General features: G+C 42.8%; 1 protein-coding gene across 1 annotated transcript in view; it reads left to right on the top strand.

The window, feature by feature from the left end:
- The window catches only part of cacna1g (calcium channel, voltage-dependent, T type, alpha 1G subunit), a 135,781-nt gene extending 117,572 nt beyond the window's left edge, over positions 1-18,209 (top strand). The window contains 9 exon segments of the mRNA XM_063893793.1: positions 481-611; positions 2,330-2,400; positions 3,481-3,559; positions 3,832-3,953; positions 4,053-4,469; positions 6,456-6,608; positions 9,818-10,007; positions 12,338-12,504; positions 15,910-18,209. Coding sequence (XP_063749863.1) covers positions 481-611; positions 2,330-2,400; positions 3,481-3,559; positions 3,832-3,953; positions 4,053-4,469; positions 6,456-6,608; positions 9,818-10,007; positions 12,338-12,504; positions 15,910-16,581 — 2,002 coding nt within the window. The 3' untranslated portion in view covers positions 16,582-18,209.
- Positions 18,210-22,459: the final 4,250 nt, after the last annotated feature.

Below are 22,459 nucleotides of genomic sequence, written 5' to 3'. Positions count from 1 at the left end.
AGCATTTCCCCTCGTTTCCAGTCTGTATGCTAAGCTAACTCTTAGCATTAAAGAAATCTTGGTTTAGACTTTTTGGAGTGTTCGCTTCTTCAAAGTCCAAATGAGCTGCAGTGTTGTTTAGTTTTTCCCCAAAATGATCAGAATTGCTTCTCCAGTTCATGGTGATATGACTTGAGTTCATATGTCTTGACAAAAGGAAACGAGTTGTTAAAAAATAATGATTTTGATGATTTATTTTATTCGGTTTTTGCAACCAATTGCATAAATCATAGGGTTTCAAGTTAATGATGGGATTTAAATCAGTGTCATTGTGTGTGTGTGTGTGTGTGTGTGTGTGTGTGTGTGTGTGTGTGTGTGTGTGTGTGTGTGTGTGTGTGTGTGTGTGTGTGTGTGTGTGTGTGTGTGTGTGTGTGTGTGTGTGTGCGTGTGTGTGTGTGTCTGTGTGTCTGTGTGTGTCTGTGTGTGTCTGTGTGTGCGCAGGTGGAACCAGCTGGATCTGGCCATCGTGCTGCTCTCCATCATGGGCATCACTCTGGAGGAGATCGATGGAAACACTCTGCCCATCAACCCCACCATCATCCGCATCATGAGGGTGCTGAGGATCGCACGAGGTAAAGAAACTCTAACCCTCCCCTCCCTCCCTCCCTCCCTCCCATCCCTCTCTCAGTCTCCTTCATCTCTGTCCTGACTCCTCTGAGCTCCTCTTTGAAGACTATGTCTCTCAGCCATGTCTCTGGGTCTCCCCTCTTTATCTGTAGCTCTCAGCAGGGTGGGGGGGGACCAGATGGCTCCGAGAACACAGAGCTGACAATCACAGCAGAGAGGAGTTACAGTGCAGAGGAGAGGGGGGAGGACGAGGAGAGGAGGGGAGACAGTTCAGGGTGAGGGGGGGGGAGTCAAAGCACATTCTGACAGTAAGGGAATTAAGCTGAGGTTAGGTATGGAGGGAGTAAACGAGAGGAGGAGAGAGGGGAAATAAAAGGAGGATGATTAATACCTTCTGACCTGAACATAGATTATGAGATGGTGGGAAGAGGAGTGGGAAAAAAGTTGAGAGGAAGAGGAGGAGAATAAATGAAGAGGAATGAGAGCAGAGAGCAAACAGAGAATCGGGGAAGAGAACTAATGGAGTTCAGGGGGTTCAAATGTAGGTGAATGTCAGGAGGCCTCTTAGTCATAACAAAGACAACAGAGTAGTTGCAGAAATTGGAATCAAAACTTTTTAAAATACTTTAAAAATTGGTAAAAATCAGCGTTTACACCTCGTTGTACAGCGGAAAAAGGACAACCGGTAGCGTTAGCTCAGCATGTTTCAATTCTTTAACTCATTTAGGAGGTTACATCCAGAAGAGAGTGATCCTTAGAGGTCTTCTCTTCTCTAACATTAACAGTCAATGGGATGAAACCTGTGAATAAAGGAGTTAAAGATCTGTGTTTCTCAAACGTTTTTTGGTGTTCAAAGGGGGCTGCTAGCATAGTTGTTGCTAACGTTAGCTCAGATGGTTTTCCGGTTATGTGACATAAGGCATAACAACTGCAACGCTGTCAGTCTTGGTGCACCCCCATTGGTCCCCCAATCACCGTATCAGTGACCTCATCAAACTGCGACCCCAGTCATGAAGACATGACCTCCATCAGGCCATCTGAAAATGTTGCTTGATAAAAAAGGAACATTGTGGATCCACTTTCACAGGGTTAGTCTAAGGAAGGAAGATGGTTATAATTTAGCAGACTTTATACTTCTACTTCAATACATTTCAGAACCCAGTATTGTACTTTTTACTCCCCTATTTTAGAGATAATTAGCTTTAATTAGCTGCTAGCCTGTAGCTCATTCACCAATACGTAATGGAGGTGTTTCAGGGCGGGGGGAGAGTGTGTGGGAGAGAAACTCCCTTTGTAGGAAAGACAGGGATTTTAGCCTTGCAGACCATTTACATACACAGAAACATAACACACTACAGGAAAAGGAATCCCCTAAAGAGCAGAATAGGGTGTCTTTAAGGTAGGATACTTTGAAAGTCAGATTTCTCAGAGTCAGACATTTAGAAAAACTTCACTTTCTGAGAAAATATTCAAATTTCTCAGAAAAAGATAAACTCTTAAAGAAAAAGTCATATATTGTAAGAACAGACTGATCCAAATCATGAATTCCATCATACATCCTGGAGGTCTTGTGTTATTTCGTTTTATCTGTATTTGTATTGATTGTGTGTAAATATGTTTAAACATCTTCTATTCAATATTTGACTTTTAAAAAATCGTTGCTCATGTAAGACTGAATATCCTCATGTTGGTGAGAATATTGTTGATGTGTTTGTCCCCACAGTGCTGAAGCTCCTGAAGATGGCGGTGGGGATGAGAGCGCTGCTGGACACCGTTATGCAAGCCCTGCCTCAGGTAGTTAAAGAAGCATCCAGCAGAAAGTCATTAGATCCTGCTTTCCTTCCTCCTCCCGATGTTCCTCCACCGCCTTTCATCTCTAACACGTCCCGCAGAGCCCGTCCCTAACATTACATCGCAGAAGAGTTTCCTTTTTTGGTTCATATAGTCTTCAGAGCGTCTCCGGTTCCCAGGAGCTTTTCTGAGTCTATTATTTGCATACCCGCCTCCTGCAGCGACGGGGAAGCGAGTGTAGCGTCAGGTTTTGTTTTGAAGGATGGTGGGTGGATTTGAGTTGGTAAATTAGTACAACTTCTGCAGAAGTGACGCTCAGTCCTGAGTTTGCAGCCTTCTTTGATTCTACCTCTGTCTGTCATTCAGAGGGGAATGTTGTGTTGTTGGGGGCTAATTCCTCCTGGAGCTTGTCAGAAGTGTTCATGATTAATAAATCGGATAACAAGGAGGCGCTGGGAGTGGGAGCACATTGACTGGAGCAGCAGCCGTGAAGATTTCTATTACCCAACTAAACCCGACTCAAAGCTGTTATTCTCTGTTATCTTTAGCATATATTCAAAGAGAGCTCCTTATATTCTAATTCAGACTTTGTGTCATTCAGTTAACGGTAGTAACGGCAGCAGATTCATTTCTTTTCAACAATGGGTCCTTGGTTTCAGATTTTAGAGGTAGAGAGAAGCAGCTGGTGCAAAACGTCCCACCAGATCTGATAGAAATATTTCCATTGATGAGGGTATGCAATGTGTTAAGTGTAATCCCTACACCACGAAGACTTCAGTGATCTTCCCCGGGTCAATAGGATACCAGGAGCTGCTCATCTGTCTTTGCATTTCTATTAAAACCTTTCTTTAGATCTTAGTTCTCTTAATATTCTAGGCGAGTATCTCTTATTTCTGCGTTGTTTTTTCATCACAACCAAGATGTGGTAAGGCCTTCACTGAGAAAATCTCACCTAGATCAAATGCTAAGCTATCGATGCTCGAAATAAGTTTAACAAATAGCATGTCTGGTATTGTCTCCGGTTTCTTCGTCACCCTCCGTTAATTTACTTTCTAACCTCTCTCTCCTCCTGTCTCTCTGCAGGTGGGGAACCTGGGCCTCCTCTTCATGCTCCTCTTCTTTATTTTCGCAGCGCTGGGAGTGGAGCTGTTTGGTGACTTGAGTAAGAACGCATGCACCCAGCAGTCAGGAGATAAAGTGCACACACAGATTAACACATGCAAACAGTTTACACTCCACCCAGTGTCTAATGATTCCCCTCTGTGGCTTCAATCCATCCGATGGTTATTGCTTTGTTGAAATGCCATATTGATCTCTCTTTTTCAAACTCTCGCTGGTAGCTTTCAGATTTACAGCTCATAAAATGTAATTGCAAAGCCCTATGTTGTTACAACTGATTATCTGCATCACCCCCCCCCCCCCTCCTCCACACAGTTTGTGATGAGCTCCACCCGTGTGAAGGTCTCGGGCGTTACGCTACCTTCAAAAACTTTGGGATGGCTTTCCTGCTGCTCTTCAGAGTGTCCACTGGAGACAACTGGAACGGCATTATGAAGGTAACACTGACGCTGATGTTTGAGATAGTGAAGAAAAACATGACATTAGATATTAAATAAGTCAAAATCCTCTGAAAACACCCGCTGTTTGGCTTACAGGACACGTTGAGGGACTGCGGTCAGGACTCCACCACCACCTGCTACAACACCGTGGTTTCCCCCATCTACTTCGTCTCCTTCGTGTTGACCGCTCAGTTCGTCCTCGTCAACGTGGTCATCGCCGTCCTGATGAAGCACCTGGAGGAGAGCAACAAGGAGGCCAAGGAGGAGGCGGAGCTGGAGGCCGAGCTGGAGTTGGAGAGGCAGCTGACAGGGGGGAACATGGAGGCGAGGTCCCCCCAGCACAACCCTCTGGCCCTGGGCATGGACAGGACCAGCTCTGGGGGTTCTCCCTGGAGGTCCGGAGGAGGAGGAGGAGGTGGAGATGGTCCCATGGAGTCGCCCACTGCTGATATAACCAGAGACTCTGTGAACATCAGAGCAGACTCACCTTCATGTCTGGAGCCCCCGCTGGAGGTGAGGAACATTTGAGTTTGAGAGGTGTTCTGCTATTACCTGTGGAGGTCACCCTTGGATATTTGTGGAATGAACCCTTGCAAAGCGGGTCGGTTCACAGAAGTACATCTTCTCTGCACCGCTGCATCGTGTAGGTCAGATTGTTGGATCCTCTGTGTTTACTGCATGACATGACGGATGCTCTGAGGTCACTTCCTGCCGGGGGTCGGGCAGTGAGGATGCTCAGAGGACTCTCTGGTCTCTCTCCCTCTCTGAAACAGTATTGAATATCTGGTCCATGCTGAGGGACACGGCTCTCTGTATTAATGGGTTTCTCAGAGGAATGTGTCTCCTCTGTCTCCATGTGATGACTGCGGCCGTCCTGTAAACAAGCTATAGACGATACGACCATATTAGGAAGCATTCATTACACATCCTGGCATCCTTTCAAAGTATAAGTGGATGCATTTATGGAGGGGGTTATGAGATGGGAAGACACACAGACACTAAAGTGGTGTAGTCTCTTTTAGATGTAGTTATGAGATGTCTTGTGTCCTGTTGTAGTCCTTTAGGGTCTCAGTGTGTCTTTCTGAATTTCTGTTAGTCGTTAGTTTCTTCTTGTAGTTGTTTTTCGGCCCGTCTGTAGTTGCTTTGTGTCTGTTGTGGTCCTCTTGAGTGTCTTTGTTGTTGTTTTGAGATCTTTTTGTGTTTCTTTTGGTAGTTTTTTTCATTTTTCTGGACATTGGGGGGCCTTCTTGACCTGGTTTTGTGTCTCTTTGTGGTCATCTCAAATTGAGTGTTAGTTGTGCCCTCTTTCAAAGTCCTGCTGAGTCTTTATCTCGTCCTTTTTAAGTCTCTGACGTCCAAGTGACATGTTGAAAGTGAAGTCCTGGGGGGCTCCTGACACTTTGGGCCCCTTTGCCTGTGTGTGTGTGTGTGTGTGTGTGTGTGTGTGTGTGTGTGTGTGTGTGTGTGTGTGTGTGTGTGTGTGTGTGTGTGTGTGTGTGTGTGTGTGTGTGTGTGTGTGTGTGTGTGTGTGTGTGTGTGTGTGTGTGGTGGTCCCTGTAGAGGATTGCCAGTCACAGACAGGTCACAGTGCCATGGGAAAGCTGGAGCGGGGGGGGGGGGGGCTTGTTGTTCACTGCAGCAGCTATTTCCAGAGGGGGAAGTTTGTGGGGAGGAAGCAGAGGTCTCGCTGTCGTCATATTTTACCCGCTCGATATTATCCGTCTTCCTCCATCGTTCCTACCAAACACTGTGTGTGGGGGGGGGGCAGCTCTAATGTGGGGCTGTAGTGCCCCCTGGTGGAAGTGAATGGTAACACATGAGAGCCTGTGGTGAGGTTTTTCGGGGATGTGTAGATTTAAATTAGATGTATTGATCAGAAATTGGGATTTTTTTAAAAGCAGCTTGAAAAAAAGACATTGCACATGAGTTAGAAATATAATGAAAACAGTAGCAGTGTATAAAGAGTAAACAATATACAAAAATACAGAAAATACAGAACAATATAATAGATTAAGCTGCAACTAAATAAACTGTAATGCTTATCAAATAAAATGCATTAAAAAGTTAACTTGTCAAATTGATAAATATAATACAGAATCTAAAATGTTATACCCTTTTATTACAGTCGAATATAAAAGTGGAATGAAATGATGTTATAAATGTATGAATATGTGGACAGATTAAAGCACCGTAAACATTTGAGAAAGGCATAATGGTGCCAGTTAAATGCCAGAATTGAATTCAAATACATAACTGTGTGCAAGTCATTTTTATTTAGAACCACGCTTAGATGTGTGCCTCCTGAGAGAAAAGCTCAGTCAGAATGAATTATGAAACGTGGAAACAAACCCAGATGATGTGTGTCTTTGTCTTATATCTGTTCATATATCTGTGTGTTTCCACCTGATGGACTGTCTGTTCCTCCCTTTCTCTCTTTCATCCACCTGTCTCTGTCTCCTCCTCCTCCTCCTCCTCCTACTCCTCCCTGCATCCTCTCAGTGTGACCAGCGGGAGGCGCAGTTTGACTCGGTGTCTCTGGTGGTTCAGAGCTCAGCGGAGACGGAGTTGAGTTTGATGGATAATCTCTCCGGCTCTATCTGCCACTTCTACGCCCTGCCCCCCCAGCCCAGAAAGCACAGCAGCGACAAAAAGGTCAATAACAATCTCCAGAATAATAATCATGACTAACCTCCTCCATTTCAGACATTTATCGGGGTAAATGCAGCACATTTCTACACAAAATCACGTTGAAAGAGAAATATTGTATATTTTACAGATTTTTAACGTTTGTATTTTTTCATTTTCAAAAAGCCACAGCTGGAGATAACTTAAGAATATGCGTTCACCTAATTCAGGTGCACTGACCCTTTCAATACAGCCTGCAAATGAGCTTTGTTGACTCTTATATAGAAGTGATTTGTACTAAAAACAGGTGAAATTATCTCACCACTTCTGGCATCCAAAATCAAAAATGCATCAGCGGATTAAGGATGAGTAAGAAGGCCTTGTTGGCGACACAGTACAGACAGACTCTGGGCACACGCTGCATAATGAGTTGCCTCAGACTCATGGCAGAGCTTGCAGAGTTCGGTACATGTCGTGCAGCCTGGTGGCATTCCTTCACTCTGTTCACTTTCAGTCGTTGCCCATCGACGTGACGTCTTCACTCGCTCTGTGAAGGTCTGCAGCCTCACAGCGGACGGTCTCCTCCTCTGTCAGTCTGTGTGTACATAATGCACGGTATATCCGCACGTTTTTTTTATAAATGTGCAGATCTACTTCGCCTAAAACAAGAAGTTCACACTGTGCAACAAGATTCTGCAGACTCACGAATGAATCGATGAGCTATAGATCGCTGTGTTGCTGAATGATGCGTCCTGGAGCCTCTTTACTCTCACTGATATGCAACTGTTAGCTAATGACGTTAGCATAGCAGAACCCCGTCCTCTGAAAGCTTTGAACGGGTCTGAGATTTCGTTATTAGACATCACAGGCCATCTCTTTCCATGGAGTTGTGTCTCCTCTTGCTGGGATGTCCCGCTCGCCTGTCAGAAATCCTTTCCCCTGTGTAGCAGGTAGAAGGCAGCAGCCTCCTCTTACAGGAACCACAAACGCCTGAGGCTGTGAAACTCTGCCAAACCGTCTCTAAACTCTGTGATGTTCTCCAAACTACGACAGCCATTCAGAGGAGTTTTGTTAGACATGAAGCCTCCGTAACTTTGAAATTAATGCACCTCACAATATACATTTTCCCACTTCCTGTTTGCTTTTTTGCACGACAGCAATACGGACTCTGTGGTTAAAAATCAATTAAACTATGGAGCCAGGAAAGGAGGTTAAAGCTGGGAAAACATGAAGAACTTCCAAGATTAAAGTCGTGGATTTAAGAGAAAAATCTAATATATTTTCTGAGATTTGAGTGGTGGCTTTAATGACTAATACATGACTAAAATGTTGGTTAAAAAATACAAAATATCTTAGTTTAAGTCATAAAGACAAAAATATGTACTCTCTGAGATTAACGTCAAAAGGAACTGATGTAGAAAAGCAATGAGGTTTTTTGTCAATGAACGTTATAACTTAGGTTGAAACATCAGAGTGTGATTATGCATTTCAGTGAGAGTGTTTTATTTTAGACATTAAAAGTCTAAAGGTCCTAAACTTCCCCTCTGTCTCTCTCTTTGCTCTGATCACACTTCCAGTTCTCTACCTGTTGTTTCAAACAGCTCTTAAATCTGAGTTTACCGTCCTTATCATTGTGTGTTTCTCGGAGTGTGTGTGTGTGTGTGTGTGTGTTTCTCTGCTCACCAGCCGCTGTCTCCTGCTGTAGATTCCTCTAGCGGAGATGGAAGCTCTGTCTCTGGCCTCGGAGAAATCCTCGTCCCTAAATCTGACCGACGACTCGGGCCCCGGAGACTCTAACCCCTTCTTTATATCCAGTCAGGAGTGCAATGTACTGATGGCTCCTCTTCCTCCTCTGTCCATCCTCTTCCTCCTCTTCCTCTCTGCAGTAGTGTGTAGTGTTTCCTCTCCCAGGGCTCTTCCAAAGCCTCTTGTCCCCCCACTGCTCCCACAGGCTTAGGTTGCAAAACAACTGGATGCTAAGGAAGCTAAGCGGCTAATTCCCCCCCTGCTTTAAAGGACTTTAATCTGCTTTTACAAAATGGTCATAATGCACACTAAAACGTCTTTAAAATAAGGAACTTTCTGGAAGGTTAGCGTCCTTTGTCTCTATAAGGACGAGTCCTCATCAGGATCCATCCTTACTTCCCTCTATGAAACCCCGTCCCAGAGGAAGGAGGTCTTCCCGCTAAATTGAAAGAGACTTGAATGTCAGCTGAGAGTCGGAGGGTAATTAACAGGCAGCTCTTTAATGATCACATCACTCCGCTGCGGTCACATGACCCCCACAGAGAGGTCCCTGTCACCTTGTCTCAGAGACGCAGAAACTCGGCCAACATGAGACATGAAATCGATGTAAATGGGATTATTAAGGGACAGAGAAACAACAATGAAGAGCAGTAGTGGAAACCGATCAAGAACCATTATGTGGACAGAACACACTCACACTGTCTGAATGCTTTGTTACATTTTAAAGCATTTTCTAATTTATTCATTTAGAAGATGTCATGGATTCTATGTAAATTCTAGAATCACAAAATCACAAATTAAATACAAATAAAATATACCAAAATATAACGATCTCACATTTTCCCCGAAAATTCTCCAGCTCTGCAGCCTCTGTATTTAATGTATTACGGATGTAATGTTGATATCATAGTGATATAGAGAGGGTGCAGAGATCAAGTAAGTCCTTTTTCTGTAACCATATTTTATATTTAATTACAAATAAAGTGTGTGCAAACATGTGTATATATGTAGGGACTTTCTGTGTGTGAGTTTGGTTCAGTTATCCACCAGTAATGAGGAGGTAAAGGGGCGTTGAAAGACCGTGGGAAATCTAACCATCTTCCTCCTTCTTGCTCTTCTCATTCCACTTCTCCAGCCTGATGTGCAGTAGAGTAGAGCCTCGTCGTCTGCAGTCCTCTCTCCTTTATGTGCTTATAACCTAGTTTTCCTTCCTTCTTTACTTTGTGTTTCTGTCTCTTTCCTCCGTGCTTTCCATGTGAGTCCTCTGATGGTGTAGTAGTGTCTCTGAGTTGTCCTGTGGTCCGGCTGTGACGGTGATGATGGTAGGCCTGAGCTGACACACGATCACAGAGAACCCTTTAAATCACCGGGACGTTTCCCCCTGTCTTACTCTGTGATCTGTGGCAGCTCTGTGCAAAGCTCCCGTCTCTGTTCTGCCTCTTTAAATCAAGTAAAAAGACCCCTGACCCTCCCCCCTCTCTCTCCCCCAGTCAGAGCAGCTGGACCCCGGGGAGCCGCTGGAGGAGAACCTGCTGAGCGTCAGGAAGCCGGCGGTGGTCCGTACACACTCGCTGCCCAACGACAGCTACATGTTCGAAAACACGGCCCCCGCTCCGGATCAGCTCATAGCACAGAACCAGGGGTCCCAGCACACAGTGGACCCCTACAGGGCTCAATCAGGTACAGAGTTTAAAATAGGTGTCACAATTAAATGGAAACCAGCACGTGTGACTAAACAGCTGAAGAATTGTGTTCTGTTTACTGCTGATGATTACACTGTGATTACACTGTGATTACACTGTGATTACACTGTGATTACACTGTGATTACACTGTGATTACACTGTGACTACACTGTGATTACACTGTGATTACACTGTGATTACACTCTGATTACACTGTGATTACACTCTGATTACACTCTGATTACACTGTGACTACACTCTGATTACACTGTGATTACACTGTGATTACACTGTGATTACACTGTGATTACACTGTGACTACACTGTGATTACACTGTGATTACACTGTGACTACACTGTGATTACACTGTGATTACACTGTGATTACACTGTGATTACACTGTGATTACACTGTGATTACACTGTAATTACACTGTGATTACACTGTGATTACACTGTGATAACACTGTGATAACACTGTGATTACACTGTGATTACACTGTAATTACACTGTGATTACACTGTGATAACACTGTAATTACACTGTGATAACACTGTGATTACACTGTGATTACACTGTGATTACACTGTGATTACACTCTGATTACACTGTGATTACACTGTGATTACACTGTGATTACACTGTAATTACACTGTGATTACACTGTGATTACACTCTGATTACACTGTAATTACACTGTAATTACACTGTGATTACACTGTGATTACACTCTGATTACACTGTGATTACACTGTGATTACACTGTAATTACACTGTGATAACACTGTAATTACACTGTGATTACACTCTGATTACACTGTAATTACACAGTGTAGTCACAGTGTAATTACACTGTGACTACACTGTGATTACACTGTGATTACACTGTGATTACACTGTGATTACACTGTGATAACACTGTGATTACACTGTGATTACACTGTAATTACACAGTGTAGTCACAGTGTAATTACACTGTGATAACACTGTGATTACACAATGTAGTCACAGTGTAATTACACTGTGATAACACTGTGATTACACTGTGACTACACTGTGATTACACTGTGATTACACTGTGATTACACTGTGATTACACTGTGATTACACTCTGATTACACTCTGATTACACTGTGATTACACTGTGATTACACTGTGATTACACTGTAATTACACTGTAATTACACTGTGATTACACTCTGATTACACTGTGATTACACTGTGATAACACTGTGATTACACTGTGATTACACTGTGATTACACTGTGATTACACTGTGACTACACTGTGATTACACTGTGATAACACTGTAATTACACTGTGATAACACTGTGATAACACTGTGATTACACTGTGATTACACTGTGATTACACTGTGATTACACTGTGATTACACTGTGATTACACTGTGATAACACTGTGATTACACTGTGATAACACTGTAATTACACTGTGATAACACTGTGATTACACTGTGATAACACTGTAATTACACTGTGATTACACTGTGATTACACTGTGATTACACTGTGATTACACTGTGATAACACTGTAATTACACTGTGATAACACTGTGATTACACTGTGATAACACTGTAATTACACTGTGATTACACTGTGATTACACTGTGATTACACTGTGATTACACTGTGACTACACTGTGATTACACTGTAATTACACTGTAATTACACTGTGATAACACTGTGATTACACTGTGATTACACTGTGATTACACTGTGATTACACTGTGATTACACTGTGATTACACTGTGATTACACTGTGACTACACTGTGATTACACTGTAATTACACTGTGATTACACTGTGATTACACTCTGATTACACTGTGATAACACTGTGATTACACTGTGATTACACTGTGATTACACTGTGATTACACTGTGATTACACTCTGATTACACTGTGATAACACTGTGATAACACTGTAATTACACTGTGATTACACTGTGATTACACTGTGATTACACTGTGATTACACTGTGACTACACTGTGATTACACTGTAATTACACTGTGATTACACTGTGATTACACTGTGATTACACTGTGATAGCACTGTGATAGCACTGTGATTACACTGTGATTACACTGTGATTACACTGTGATTACACTGTGATTACACTGTGATTACACTGTTGTTAAACCCACATTAATACACCAATATTACACTGTAATGCAGCCTTTTCACATGCATTACATCCCCTTTTATTCCCATAAATCCCTGTTATTACTCCTACTCCTCACACATGAGTACACCCCTATCACAGCTCTATTACACCCCCCCCCCCCCCTCCTGTGTCCAGGCTCCAGAGGCTCGGTTTGCTCCCAGCCGGAGGAGCGCTCCCAGCTGACGGTCCCTGCAGATTTCTTCAGACCCATCAGCCCCCACAGCCTCTCCGACTCGGAGTGTATACCCCGCCTGCCCCCCCCCAGACGCACACACACACTCAGCCGCACGCTCCGCAGACAGGTGACTACGACACACACACACACACACACACACACACTGTGTCAGATCATCACTGTACACTCCCCTGTGTCTGTGGCTGCACTGTGAGAGGAAGCCCTGAGAGGCAAGAGAGAAATCTGGTGATGCATTTTATAAGATTACTAAAAATATTTTATAATGAGGAGGAGGAGGAGGAAGAGAGGAGAGAATTATTCAAATTAAAAAACTAATAATAGGGATTAATAATATAAATAATAATTATAACCAAAATATAAAAAACTAAAATAATAATAAAACGTTTTTTTTATCCATGAAATAAATGGGGATCACAAGGTCAGTCAGATCACTATTTTTGTACTTAAAATAGAATTTATTTTCTATTATTTTAAGTGTTTTTGGTTATTCTTCCTGGATATGGTGATATGATGATATGGTGATATGGTGATATGGGTCTCCGTATAAACTCTGTGATTAGAGCTAATGCTAAAGTGGCGCTGCTGCAGAGAGCTTTGTCTTCAGTCTTTATCCATGTTGCATGCTCTAAACACTCTCACTCTTCTTCCTCCTTCGTCTTCCTCCCTTCTTCCTGTCTCTTTATCTTTTGATCATCCTCCACATGGTTTCTGTCCTCTCTGACCTCAGCTCAGTTGGGCCCAGAAGCCCCCCGACCCCGAGCTGCTGCACAAACACAGATACTCCTGTTTCTGAAACTGCAGACTTTAAAGAAAACCACCGGGCCTTTCAGAAACACACACACTCCATGCTCATCTTCACACACACACACACACACACACACACACACACACACACACACACACACACACACACACACACACACACACACACACACACACACACACACACACACACACACACACACACACACACACACTTCCCTGCCTTCCTTCTTCTTCACTCATCTTCTCCTGCTCACCATCAGCCACAAAGCGTCTAAAGGTCTCCAAAAGGTATTTCAGTCGAGGAGAACACCTTGAATTCATCCATGTGTCTCCGCTTTCATTCAAGAGTAGCATAGCAACGTAAGCTTCCTCGTGGTAGGATGTGTTAGATCCCGACTAAGGTGTTATTTTGCTACCCACAATGCATTGCACTTACCATATTACAACCTATAGAACTCAGGGGATGCTGCAGGACAGAGTAGATGCACCTGTGATTTTTCTATAATTAGATTTAGTGCTTTTAGGTGCAGAGGGGTTTCCAGGGTGCAGGAGCTATCAGAGGTGGAAGTACTCTTGCCACAGTACTGTTCTTTATTACACATCTGAGGTATTTGTACATTACTTGAGTACTTTCAAATTCAACTTCAACACTTTTTCCTCTGCTATATTTACCTTCCAGCTTGAGGATTAGGATTTCTGCACAGAAAACACATAAAGAATTTCAAAATAAGAGCACATTATATGTTTGTTTATGTCATTTTCACATTTAAACAGACATGAGTTTGACTTTTAAAATGTGAGAAGGTTGGTATCCGGGTAATTGCAAAACCATTTTTCACTATTTTCACTAAGAAATCTAATACATATAAGAGGAATTTCACAATAAAAGCACCATTTAGGTTTGTTGAAGTCATTTTCTGGCAAATTTCAATAAAACTTTTCGCTTTTTTTCCACTGCTTTTACAGGCCAGCATCGTCTATAAATGTAAAAGTGATCATCTAATCATATATTATTCACATAACATTTACATGGGACATATTTCCAAAATGTGTCTTTTACTGCTAATACTTTCAGCACATTTTCCCCAAAAACGCTCACAAAGTTTACCGACATGTTTCAATGCTTCTACTTGCTGCAGAGTATTTTCTCAGTGTGGTATCAAAGTAAAGTGTACTTCCTCCACCTCTGCTAGCCATTGCACTCACCTTGCTTTATAGAAAGTACAGTGACAGGGTGATGTGTGTTAGGTGCTTGGTGTAGTATTGATGTGGCCACTAGGTGTCGCTGTGGTTCCACTATTCAGGCTCATGCAGGGAAACCTATGGATTCAGACATCTCTTAAAGTGCTGCTCGCTCTAAAACTCATGCATGCCCTGCTTCCTCATCTCCACACACTTTATTTGACCTGATTTAATGCATTTATATCTGATTTCTGATGCTTTTTAGCCACCATTGAGCTTCTAAACCCTCCTCTCCTTCAGTAGAGACATGTTCTGTTCACCCTCTGACCTCTGACCTCTCACACTGTACATGCTTTCTGTTCAGACGGCAGGAAAACGATAAGATCTGGGTCGTAAATTCTGCAGGATTTAAGTGGGAGGGGTCAGCGGTCAGGGGGTCAAGTGGTCTGGTTCAGAGTTCACCGTGCAGCCGAGTCCTTCAGTCCATAAAACAACATGCAGCGTTCACTCTCCTGATGAAACAGAAGCTGGTTTTACTTTGAAATGTCCTTTAACTTACGCTGATTTATTAGATGAATGTCAGGGAAAATGCCACTAGGCTTTATGTATTAAATTACAGTGATGTAAAGGTGCATTTCTGATCAACATGCATATTAAATAGAGACTTTTACACACTCTTTTATCACCTCTGAAATTACTCATTAAAGAAGTTACGGAAACCTTTCGGATAAAAGGAAGTTGTTATCTTAAGAGCTTTAATGGAGATTTTGTAGTCCGTACACTCTCTTAAAGATCTCCTCAAGACTAATGTATAATACTGTGATTAAATATATATATCTTTCAGTCTGGAAGCTCCTGAGAGACAGCTGAGAGAAATAATCTGAACTGAATTGTTTTTCTTTGGTTCATTTTTCTGTGTCTATAAATAAAAAGTTGCTCTGCACTTCATATTTAAACTATGGTAAAAAAACACTTTGTTTATCATAACACAACTTCCAATCAATTTCGGACGCATGAAGTAAAAATAACCGAATCTATTCTTAATTTTTTCAATCTTTAAAAAACAAAACATTTTTGTCAAATTAGACTCTCAGGGAATATCCGTATCTGTCGGACATGGCAAGTTAAAACAGATAAACATATTCTCTGACCTTAGAAAAATAATCTAGATAAATGCGGAAACATTTTCAGTGCTCCGGATGTCCCGTGCTCTACTTCAGTCTCAAAGAGGCTTCTCTTTATTTAGATCAGGACTTCCAAACTCTTTCTGACTCCACGGCGTAAAAATAATAATCATGTATGAGTTATAGAGACAGGAAGGAATGAACGGAAGCACTGCAGAGTTCATCAATACACACAAACAGACTTTGTGAACCTTTACTTTAGACGTGTTATAAATCAGAGTGATGCAACTTCAATGCAACCCTGATCAGAACAGAGAGGATTCTGGGAAACCACCGTGAACTCTGACCCTCACCCCTGCTTCTCATCCTCATCCTCACACTAACTCGTCTCCCCCTTTCATCTCCCCCATCACTGAACATTTATCCCCCCCCACCTCCAGGTTGCAGTCTCGACTGACTCTCAGGAGGCGCTGTGTCCCGACGGAGGGGGGAGCGCTGAGGGACTTGTAAACTTAGGCCTCCCCCTCTCACCCACCACCTCCCCTTCCTCGTCGTTGTCCCCTCCACTTTTACCGGCCAGGCCTCACCCCCCCCAGGAGGATCTGGAGGTGTCGCTCCTCACCCGAGGGGGAGGGGGTGACGTGGTGCCGGACAACTGCGACGGCTTCGTCCGGGCGAGGCAGCTGAAGAGGTTTCACAGCGCGGACACGACGCAGGGCTGCAGCGTGCCCCCCCCTCGCCTCCCCCGCCCCTACTCCTGGCTCGACTACCCCACGGAGGTCTGCTCGTCGGGGGAGTCGAGCCCCCGCCGCAGCCCCTCCTCCAGCTTCGTCTCGCAGATCCAGCCGTCGCCACAGCGCCGCAAGAAGAAGATGAGTCCACCCTGCATCTCCGTGGACCCCCCCACCGACGAATCCGGACTTTACCCCCCAGGTGTGGTTATGGTGGGGGGAGGGTTAGGGTTACCTCCCCCTCTGCCCAGCCGGGACACCTTTCTGAGGCGGAGGGCACCCTCTAGTGACTCCTTTGACCTCGGGGTGGGGGGCGAGGGGTCTGTACAGGAGGGAGGCGCCACAAAGCTACTGACGCCCCCCAGGGAAGACAAGCTCTGAGCACTGACACACACACACACACACACACACACACACACACACACACACACACACACACACACACACACACACACACACACACACACACGATGCACACTGTGTGTCTTTGGTTCTAGTTCTAGTGATGATGCTGTAGAGCAGTGGTTCCCAACAGGGGGGTACAGGGACCCCTAGGGGGGCTTGAGGGGGTACGGGGACAGATTGGGGACTGCAGTTTATTTCCACAACAACAACATAAAACATGCTTAACCCAAAATGCTGATTTTGCTGAAGTGATGCCAGGAATCAATCTCTCTGTTGGTCAGAAAGGGTTTACTGAGTCCAGAGATATGGAGATGGGGTCAGGTGTCTGGTCAGACGGCAGAGACAGCTTACGGAGAATAAATAGGGGGTGGATGTTCGGTGGGTCTGCGGGGGACGAGTGGCAGGCAGCAGGCTGACACTGAGACTGAGATTTCTGATCCTTTCTTTACTCTCCTTTTTTCTGGAGAGGAAGTAAAGGAACCGGAGCTCTGGATCTATTTGTTGTTGGAGGTGCAATATATGACTCAGCAGATTTAAGACCTGAAGACACTTTTATTCTAATGCAGGATTTTCACCGGAAAGTGGGCGGGGCTTACTCTTGGCGGGAAGTGACGTTAGCGCCTCATGCTGTATTACTTTAGCTGTAATTCATGAAGAAATCTGGGATGAATCCATAAAACCCTTAAACATGGTCGAAATAATTATTCAGTTTTTACCTATTTTTAAATATGTTGTAGATTTTATTTGACAGTAAATTTAAGTAGTAATTAATTAATTAATTGGAATTAAATTGGTTTAAAAGGTGTAACCAAGATTTGGGTTTTAAATCTATATGTTTTAAAGGCAGACAAACCAGGACAAAGGTTGTACAGATGATGGGAAGACAACACAAAGGTTAAACAGGAAGTAGAAAACTGCTAGAAGTTAGTCGTTTTTGACCTCAAAAGAAGTGTAAATGTGAAGTGGGATTTTATTTAATGAGCACCTGGGTTAAATAGAAGGAGAACGTAGTCGTTAGGGGTTCAAGAGACAGACCAGGTTGGGAACCACTGCTGTAGAGAGTAACAGTGGTACAGCAACAGCGGGGACCCCCCCTTCCCCCCCCTCCCCCTTGGTGAAGTACTGTAGTCATGTGACCATCCTTTGTCTTTGTAATGTTACTGCCAAAACAACCACAGAAGAAGAGACGACGCGAACACACACACGACTGTTTGTCTCTTCGGCGACCCCGTGACCTCCACAGGGACACGGGCCCCCCCCTGCCCCCCCCGCGTTGGGCGCCATGTTTAAATCCGCCCGGCGACACACAGTGGAGGTACAAAGCAATATGAACGTTTTAGAGACACTATTTTCTTAAATTATTGGGCCATAGTGTTTGTACAGGATGTTGTTTTTTCATTTCGTTTCGATCGTTCTGTTCATGTGTGATCTCGTTTGTCTTTGTCCATTTTTTTTTTCACTGTAGGATATTTCTAGCTTTCTTGGTTTACTGAGGAAAGTGAACGTTTTTCAAAGTGCTGAAAACCATGTATTTGTAGGAATAATATATAAATATATATATAAAAAAAACAAGTCATTAAACTGAGTTTGGGTTTTTAAAAACACGCGTTAAGTGCTTTCATTGTCCGAGAAATGTATTCATTTTGGGTTCTCAGAAGCACTACCGAAGGGTCGTAATGCAAATCAATGGACAAGAAGTGGAGAGTTTAAGAAAACTACAATTTAAAAGTGATTTCACAGTTAATGTTTTAATGAATCCTTCTGGGGATAAGGGCCTGTGTCCCATATGGTTAAAAACATAAATCAAAATAAATAAATATACATAAAAACAGTCAAATGATTTATATTTAAGGAGTTTCTATCCAGTGAAGGACCAGGGTACGCACAAGCTAGGGATGCAGGTAAAGGGTGCAAAAATAGAGGTTTTATTTACCCAAAATATATATATCGTTTGAAGGATGGGTAATAAAATCAATTAGAATGAAAAAAAAGGGGAATTATTTAAAGTTCAGTGACTTAGATAAAGTGGCCTCTTTAAACACCCCTCAAGGTTTGAGGGGAATGGTACAGTCCAATTAGCCAGGCACTTCTTCAGCTTCACAACACCCTTAACAGAATGACTTGTAATAAATCAATTTACTACTAAAAAACATAAAAATAAGACATTTAATGCATGCATTTTACAAATGTGCAAAGTAGTAGCAGATTATTAAATCAAAAACAGAATTAGATTTGAATATGTACTAACTGTTAGGGTTATTAAAGAGGAAAACAGCGTGAAACCTGGTTAGAAAATAATCAAATAAATAAAGCTGATTGTTCCTTTAACATTATTAATAGCAGAAGTTAAAGTCAGACTCAGTTATAATATAAACACACACCTTGCAGAGCTTATTTCAATGTAAACCTGGTGACCATAATCTCTTCTCTATAGCTCAGTGAATGGATGAATGAGTGAGTCTCACATTCAGCCCGAGCCAAGGCGAATACAAAGTCCCTGATTTTACATATTTCACGGTATAATAAAGCTGATGGATGCATAAACTGTAGGGGGAACATGTTGCATTAAGCCTTTCGGCTCCAGAGGGAGCTTTGAGAAGTCTGATTTATTCCCATAAGTGGAGAAACGAGGAACAGCCGACTCTCTCCTGCAGGTTTCATCGGCTGAATATCTCAGAGACTCTACGACAGGAACAGGTAGATTTCAGTTTCCAACACCACTTTTATCAACTTCATCCGACCAGTATTTTATGAAACAGTCCCAATTTAAAACACCTTTAAATGGCTTCTAGAGGGAATAGTTGCAGTCATAAAAACACAAATCCTAAGACATCTCTATTGGCAGTGATCAGGCTCTATACCTGCTGGAGTTTGTGTAAATATTTGTGCTGACTGTTACGCAAAATAATTCAAATGTTGTAATTATGAACACCTCTGCAGGAGACGAGGAGAACCCCTGAGGCTCCTGGGAATTATAATAATAATTTGAGCATTTAACATCCATAATGACACCTTTAAAGAGCTCCTGCTGCTTATTTATTCAGACAAAGCCAACAGATTAAGTACATAAGCATCTCATTCAGAAGTGAACACTCTTTAAGGGTGGTATGCAAATGAACGAAAGAGCCAAACGAGTTTCGACTGAGGAATTCAAACGTGCTTTTTCATGCAAGACTGTTGGGACATTTAGAAATCCTAACTTTGTTTGGAAGTCGTCTCGACATGTGTAACCAATCTACTGATTAAATAACGCTCCAGACATTTCCAACCCACACTTCTGTCCTTAAAATAACCAGATGAATCGTCTGGAACAAACACACATTTCATCACGTTTCCCTCCCTCAGTGTTTCAGGTTTCTCTCCCATCACAGTCTGCTTCCCTCTCACGTGTCTCTTTATATTCCCTTTCCTGACAGCAAGTCATCCTAAATATCATCAGCATGTTTTGTTTTCAGACATCTCCGTCTTTATTTCAGATGTCTTGTTTCTCTCCTCTTCATCCGTCTCACTGAAACAAATGAGGATGAATGATGGCGTCCAAATATCTGTCCTCCTCCTCGTCTGCAGGGCTCGAAAAAAAATGACGTAACTCAACCGTGCAAGAGAGGAATGACACAATACCAGTGTTTGGCAGATGCATGCAGAAGAAAGTCCTCTTAGTTCTGCAGAACGAGACGAATGAGGGGTTTAAATGTTCCTCTTAAGGTGGGACTGAAGCTCTGCTCATATGGCACGAGGATCTGGATTGTACCATGCTCTGGAGTTTCACCAAATAATAATTCAGATGTTTTGTGCATGTAGGGTGTGCAACGACTCAATTACAACCATAACATATTGTATTTATCAGGCGCTCAAAGACACTTCACAGAGGTAAGAAAAAATGAAGATAAGATAAAAATTCTCAATAAAATCAATAAATAAATGAAGTGCATTTATATTTTTAAATGCATTCATTTTCCCTGTAATTGGAATTGGCTGAGGACAGACTACACAGAATGATATTTAAAAATAGCCTCATGCATGACAACATCAAGTCCTATTAGGAAAAACATCTCAATTATAAAAAATAATCCTAATTAAAGTAATTTGGGAAATAAAGGGACATGTTTACACTCAGAGACACTGGTTTGTGGTTTTTAAGGAAGAAAGGGAACATTCAGAAGTAATCCAAGGTGTGCTGTGTTCAAGCATTTTCAATAGTTTCAATTGTTCTATTCAGAGCGAAAGTTCGGTTTATTTTACACTTTTGTTTATGTCAATGAAGCACAGATTGGCTGGTTGAAACGCCCTTATCCTAATGATTCAAGAGCTCGAGAACACCTCCCTTCTTAGGTGTAGACTTACTATTCTTGGTGTCGGATGAAGTCAAATTAATATTTGCAGGAAAGAGCTGGAGGCTGTTCAAGTGTCAGGGAGAGATGAACGCAGCATGAGAGCAGACAAGTATTAGCTGTCATTTATAGAATAACAGATTAAAGCAGAGTCAGTCAGACGTAGGAAAATTGCCGTGTAATGCAGTTGAGCTGTCAGCGAGTCTGAAGTGTTGATGTGAAGACTCTGAAGGGCTCTCGGCTGAAGTGATGACACTGGTGGTGGAAACGTTTTATTAATCAAAAAGCTTTTCAGGTCAATATTACTGTGCTTTGGGACATCTATACCCCGGGGAAGCACGGAGCACACATCTCTGTCTCCCCTGGGACATGTCTCCATGTTTAACGTTCAGAAAGCTCTTTATTTTCTCTTTTCACCCTCTGTCTGAAACCTGAGCCCAGTCTGCTGATTGGTTAGCTGGCCGGCTCGTTTGTGATTGGTCAACCGCTTAGAGATGTCCCGCCCCTTAGCCTATCACGAACAATGCGTAAGAGCACTTACCAGTCAGGTGTTACAGAGTGATGTCACAAACGTAAACAAAGGAGTACAATGGAGGCATTTCAGGATTTTAGCCTTTGCAGACCATTGACATGCACTAAAACCTATAGAACACACTGCAGGAGAGCAGAATTGGGCCTCTTGAAGTTATAGTCTGTGACTTTCACCTCAGCTTGACCTGACACGTTTATTTTGTTATGCTGTTCATTGAGGCAAGACAAGAAAATGACTCCAAACCTTTTCATCAACTTCATTTGTTATTTTGTGAGCGGGTCTGCACAATCTCACTATTGAGTCAGAGAAACAGAGCTGCGTGATAACCAGCAGACGGCAGAGCTCTGGGTCCGGACAGGAGGACCTGTTTCTCTGCAGAGATGAAGGTTAGTCTGAAGAGTCCATCAGACGAGGTCTCAGCGAGCACCTCCTTTCTCATCTGTCTGGAGAGGTACAACTCACTTTGGATTCAAAAGACATTTCCTTGCAGGATTTATTTTCCTCAGTCAGGAGCTACAACCCTCTTCAACTGTGCAAGAAATAAGGAAACAACAAAGTATGTAGATTGGGGTTTTTTTGTGCATATTTCTGGAACACACTACACCTTTTCATTTTTACAAATGTTTGGGGTAAAAATGATGGACGGAAAAGATTTTCCAAGAAGAGTCAAATAAATATCGATCAGCTTCAGACTCATTAGGGATTGACAACGACAAGACGTGTGTGTGTGTGTGTGTGTGTGTGTGTGTGTGTGTGTGTGTGTGTGTGTGTGTGTGTGTGTGTGTGTGTGTGTGTGTGTGTGTGTGTGCGTGTGTGTCATTTTAGACACATTTTCTTCATGTACGTGCTTCCCTTCACGTTACATCACAGACACTAATAAAAAGTAGAGCGACTCAAACATGACTTGGTTAGATGACCCGTAATGAAGATTTTAAAGGGCAATTCACACAAATCCCCGGCTAAGACTGGCAGTAATGAGTCAGTTAACACG

This window comes from Eleginops maclovinus, chromosome 10 (assembly GCF_036324505.1).
Source record: "Eleginops maclovinus isolate JMC-PN-2008 ecotype Puerto Natales chromosome 10, JC_Emac_rtc_rv5, whole genome shotgun sequence".
Taxonomy (NCBI): Eukaryota; Metazoa; Chordata; class Actinopteri; order Perciformes; family Eleginopidae; genus Eleginops; species Eleginops maclovinus.
Note: the sequence above shows the minus strand (reverse complement) of the source record. Positions and strands in the feature narration are given on the sequence as shown.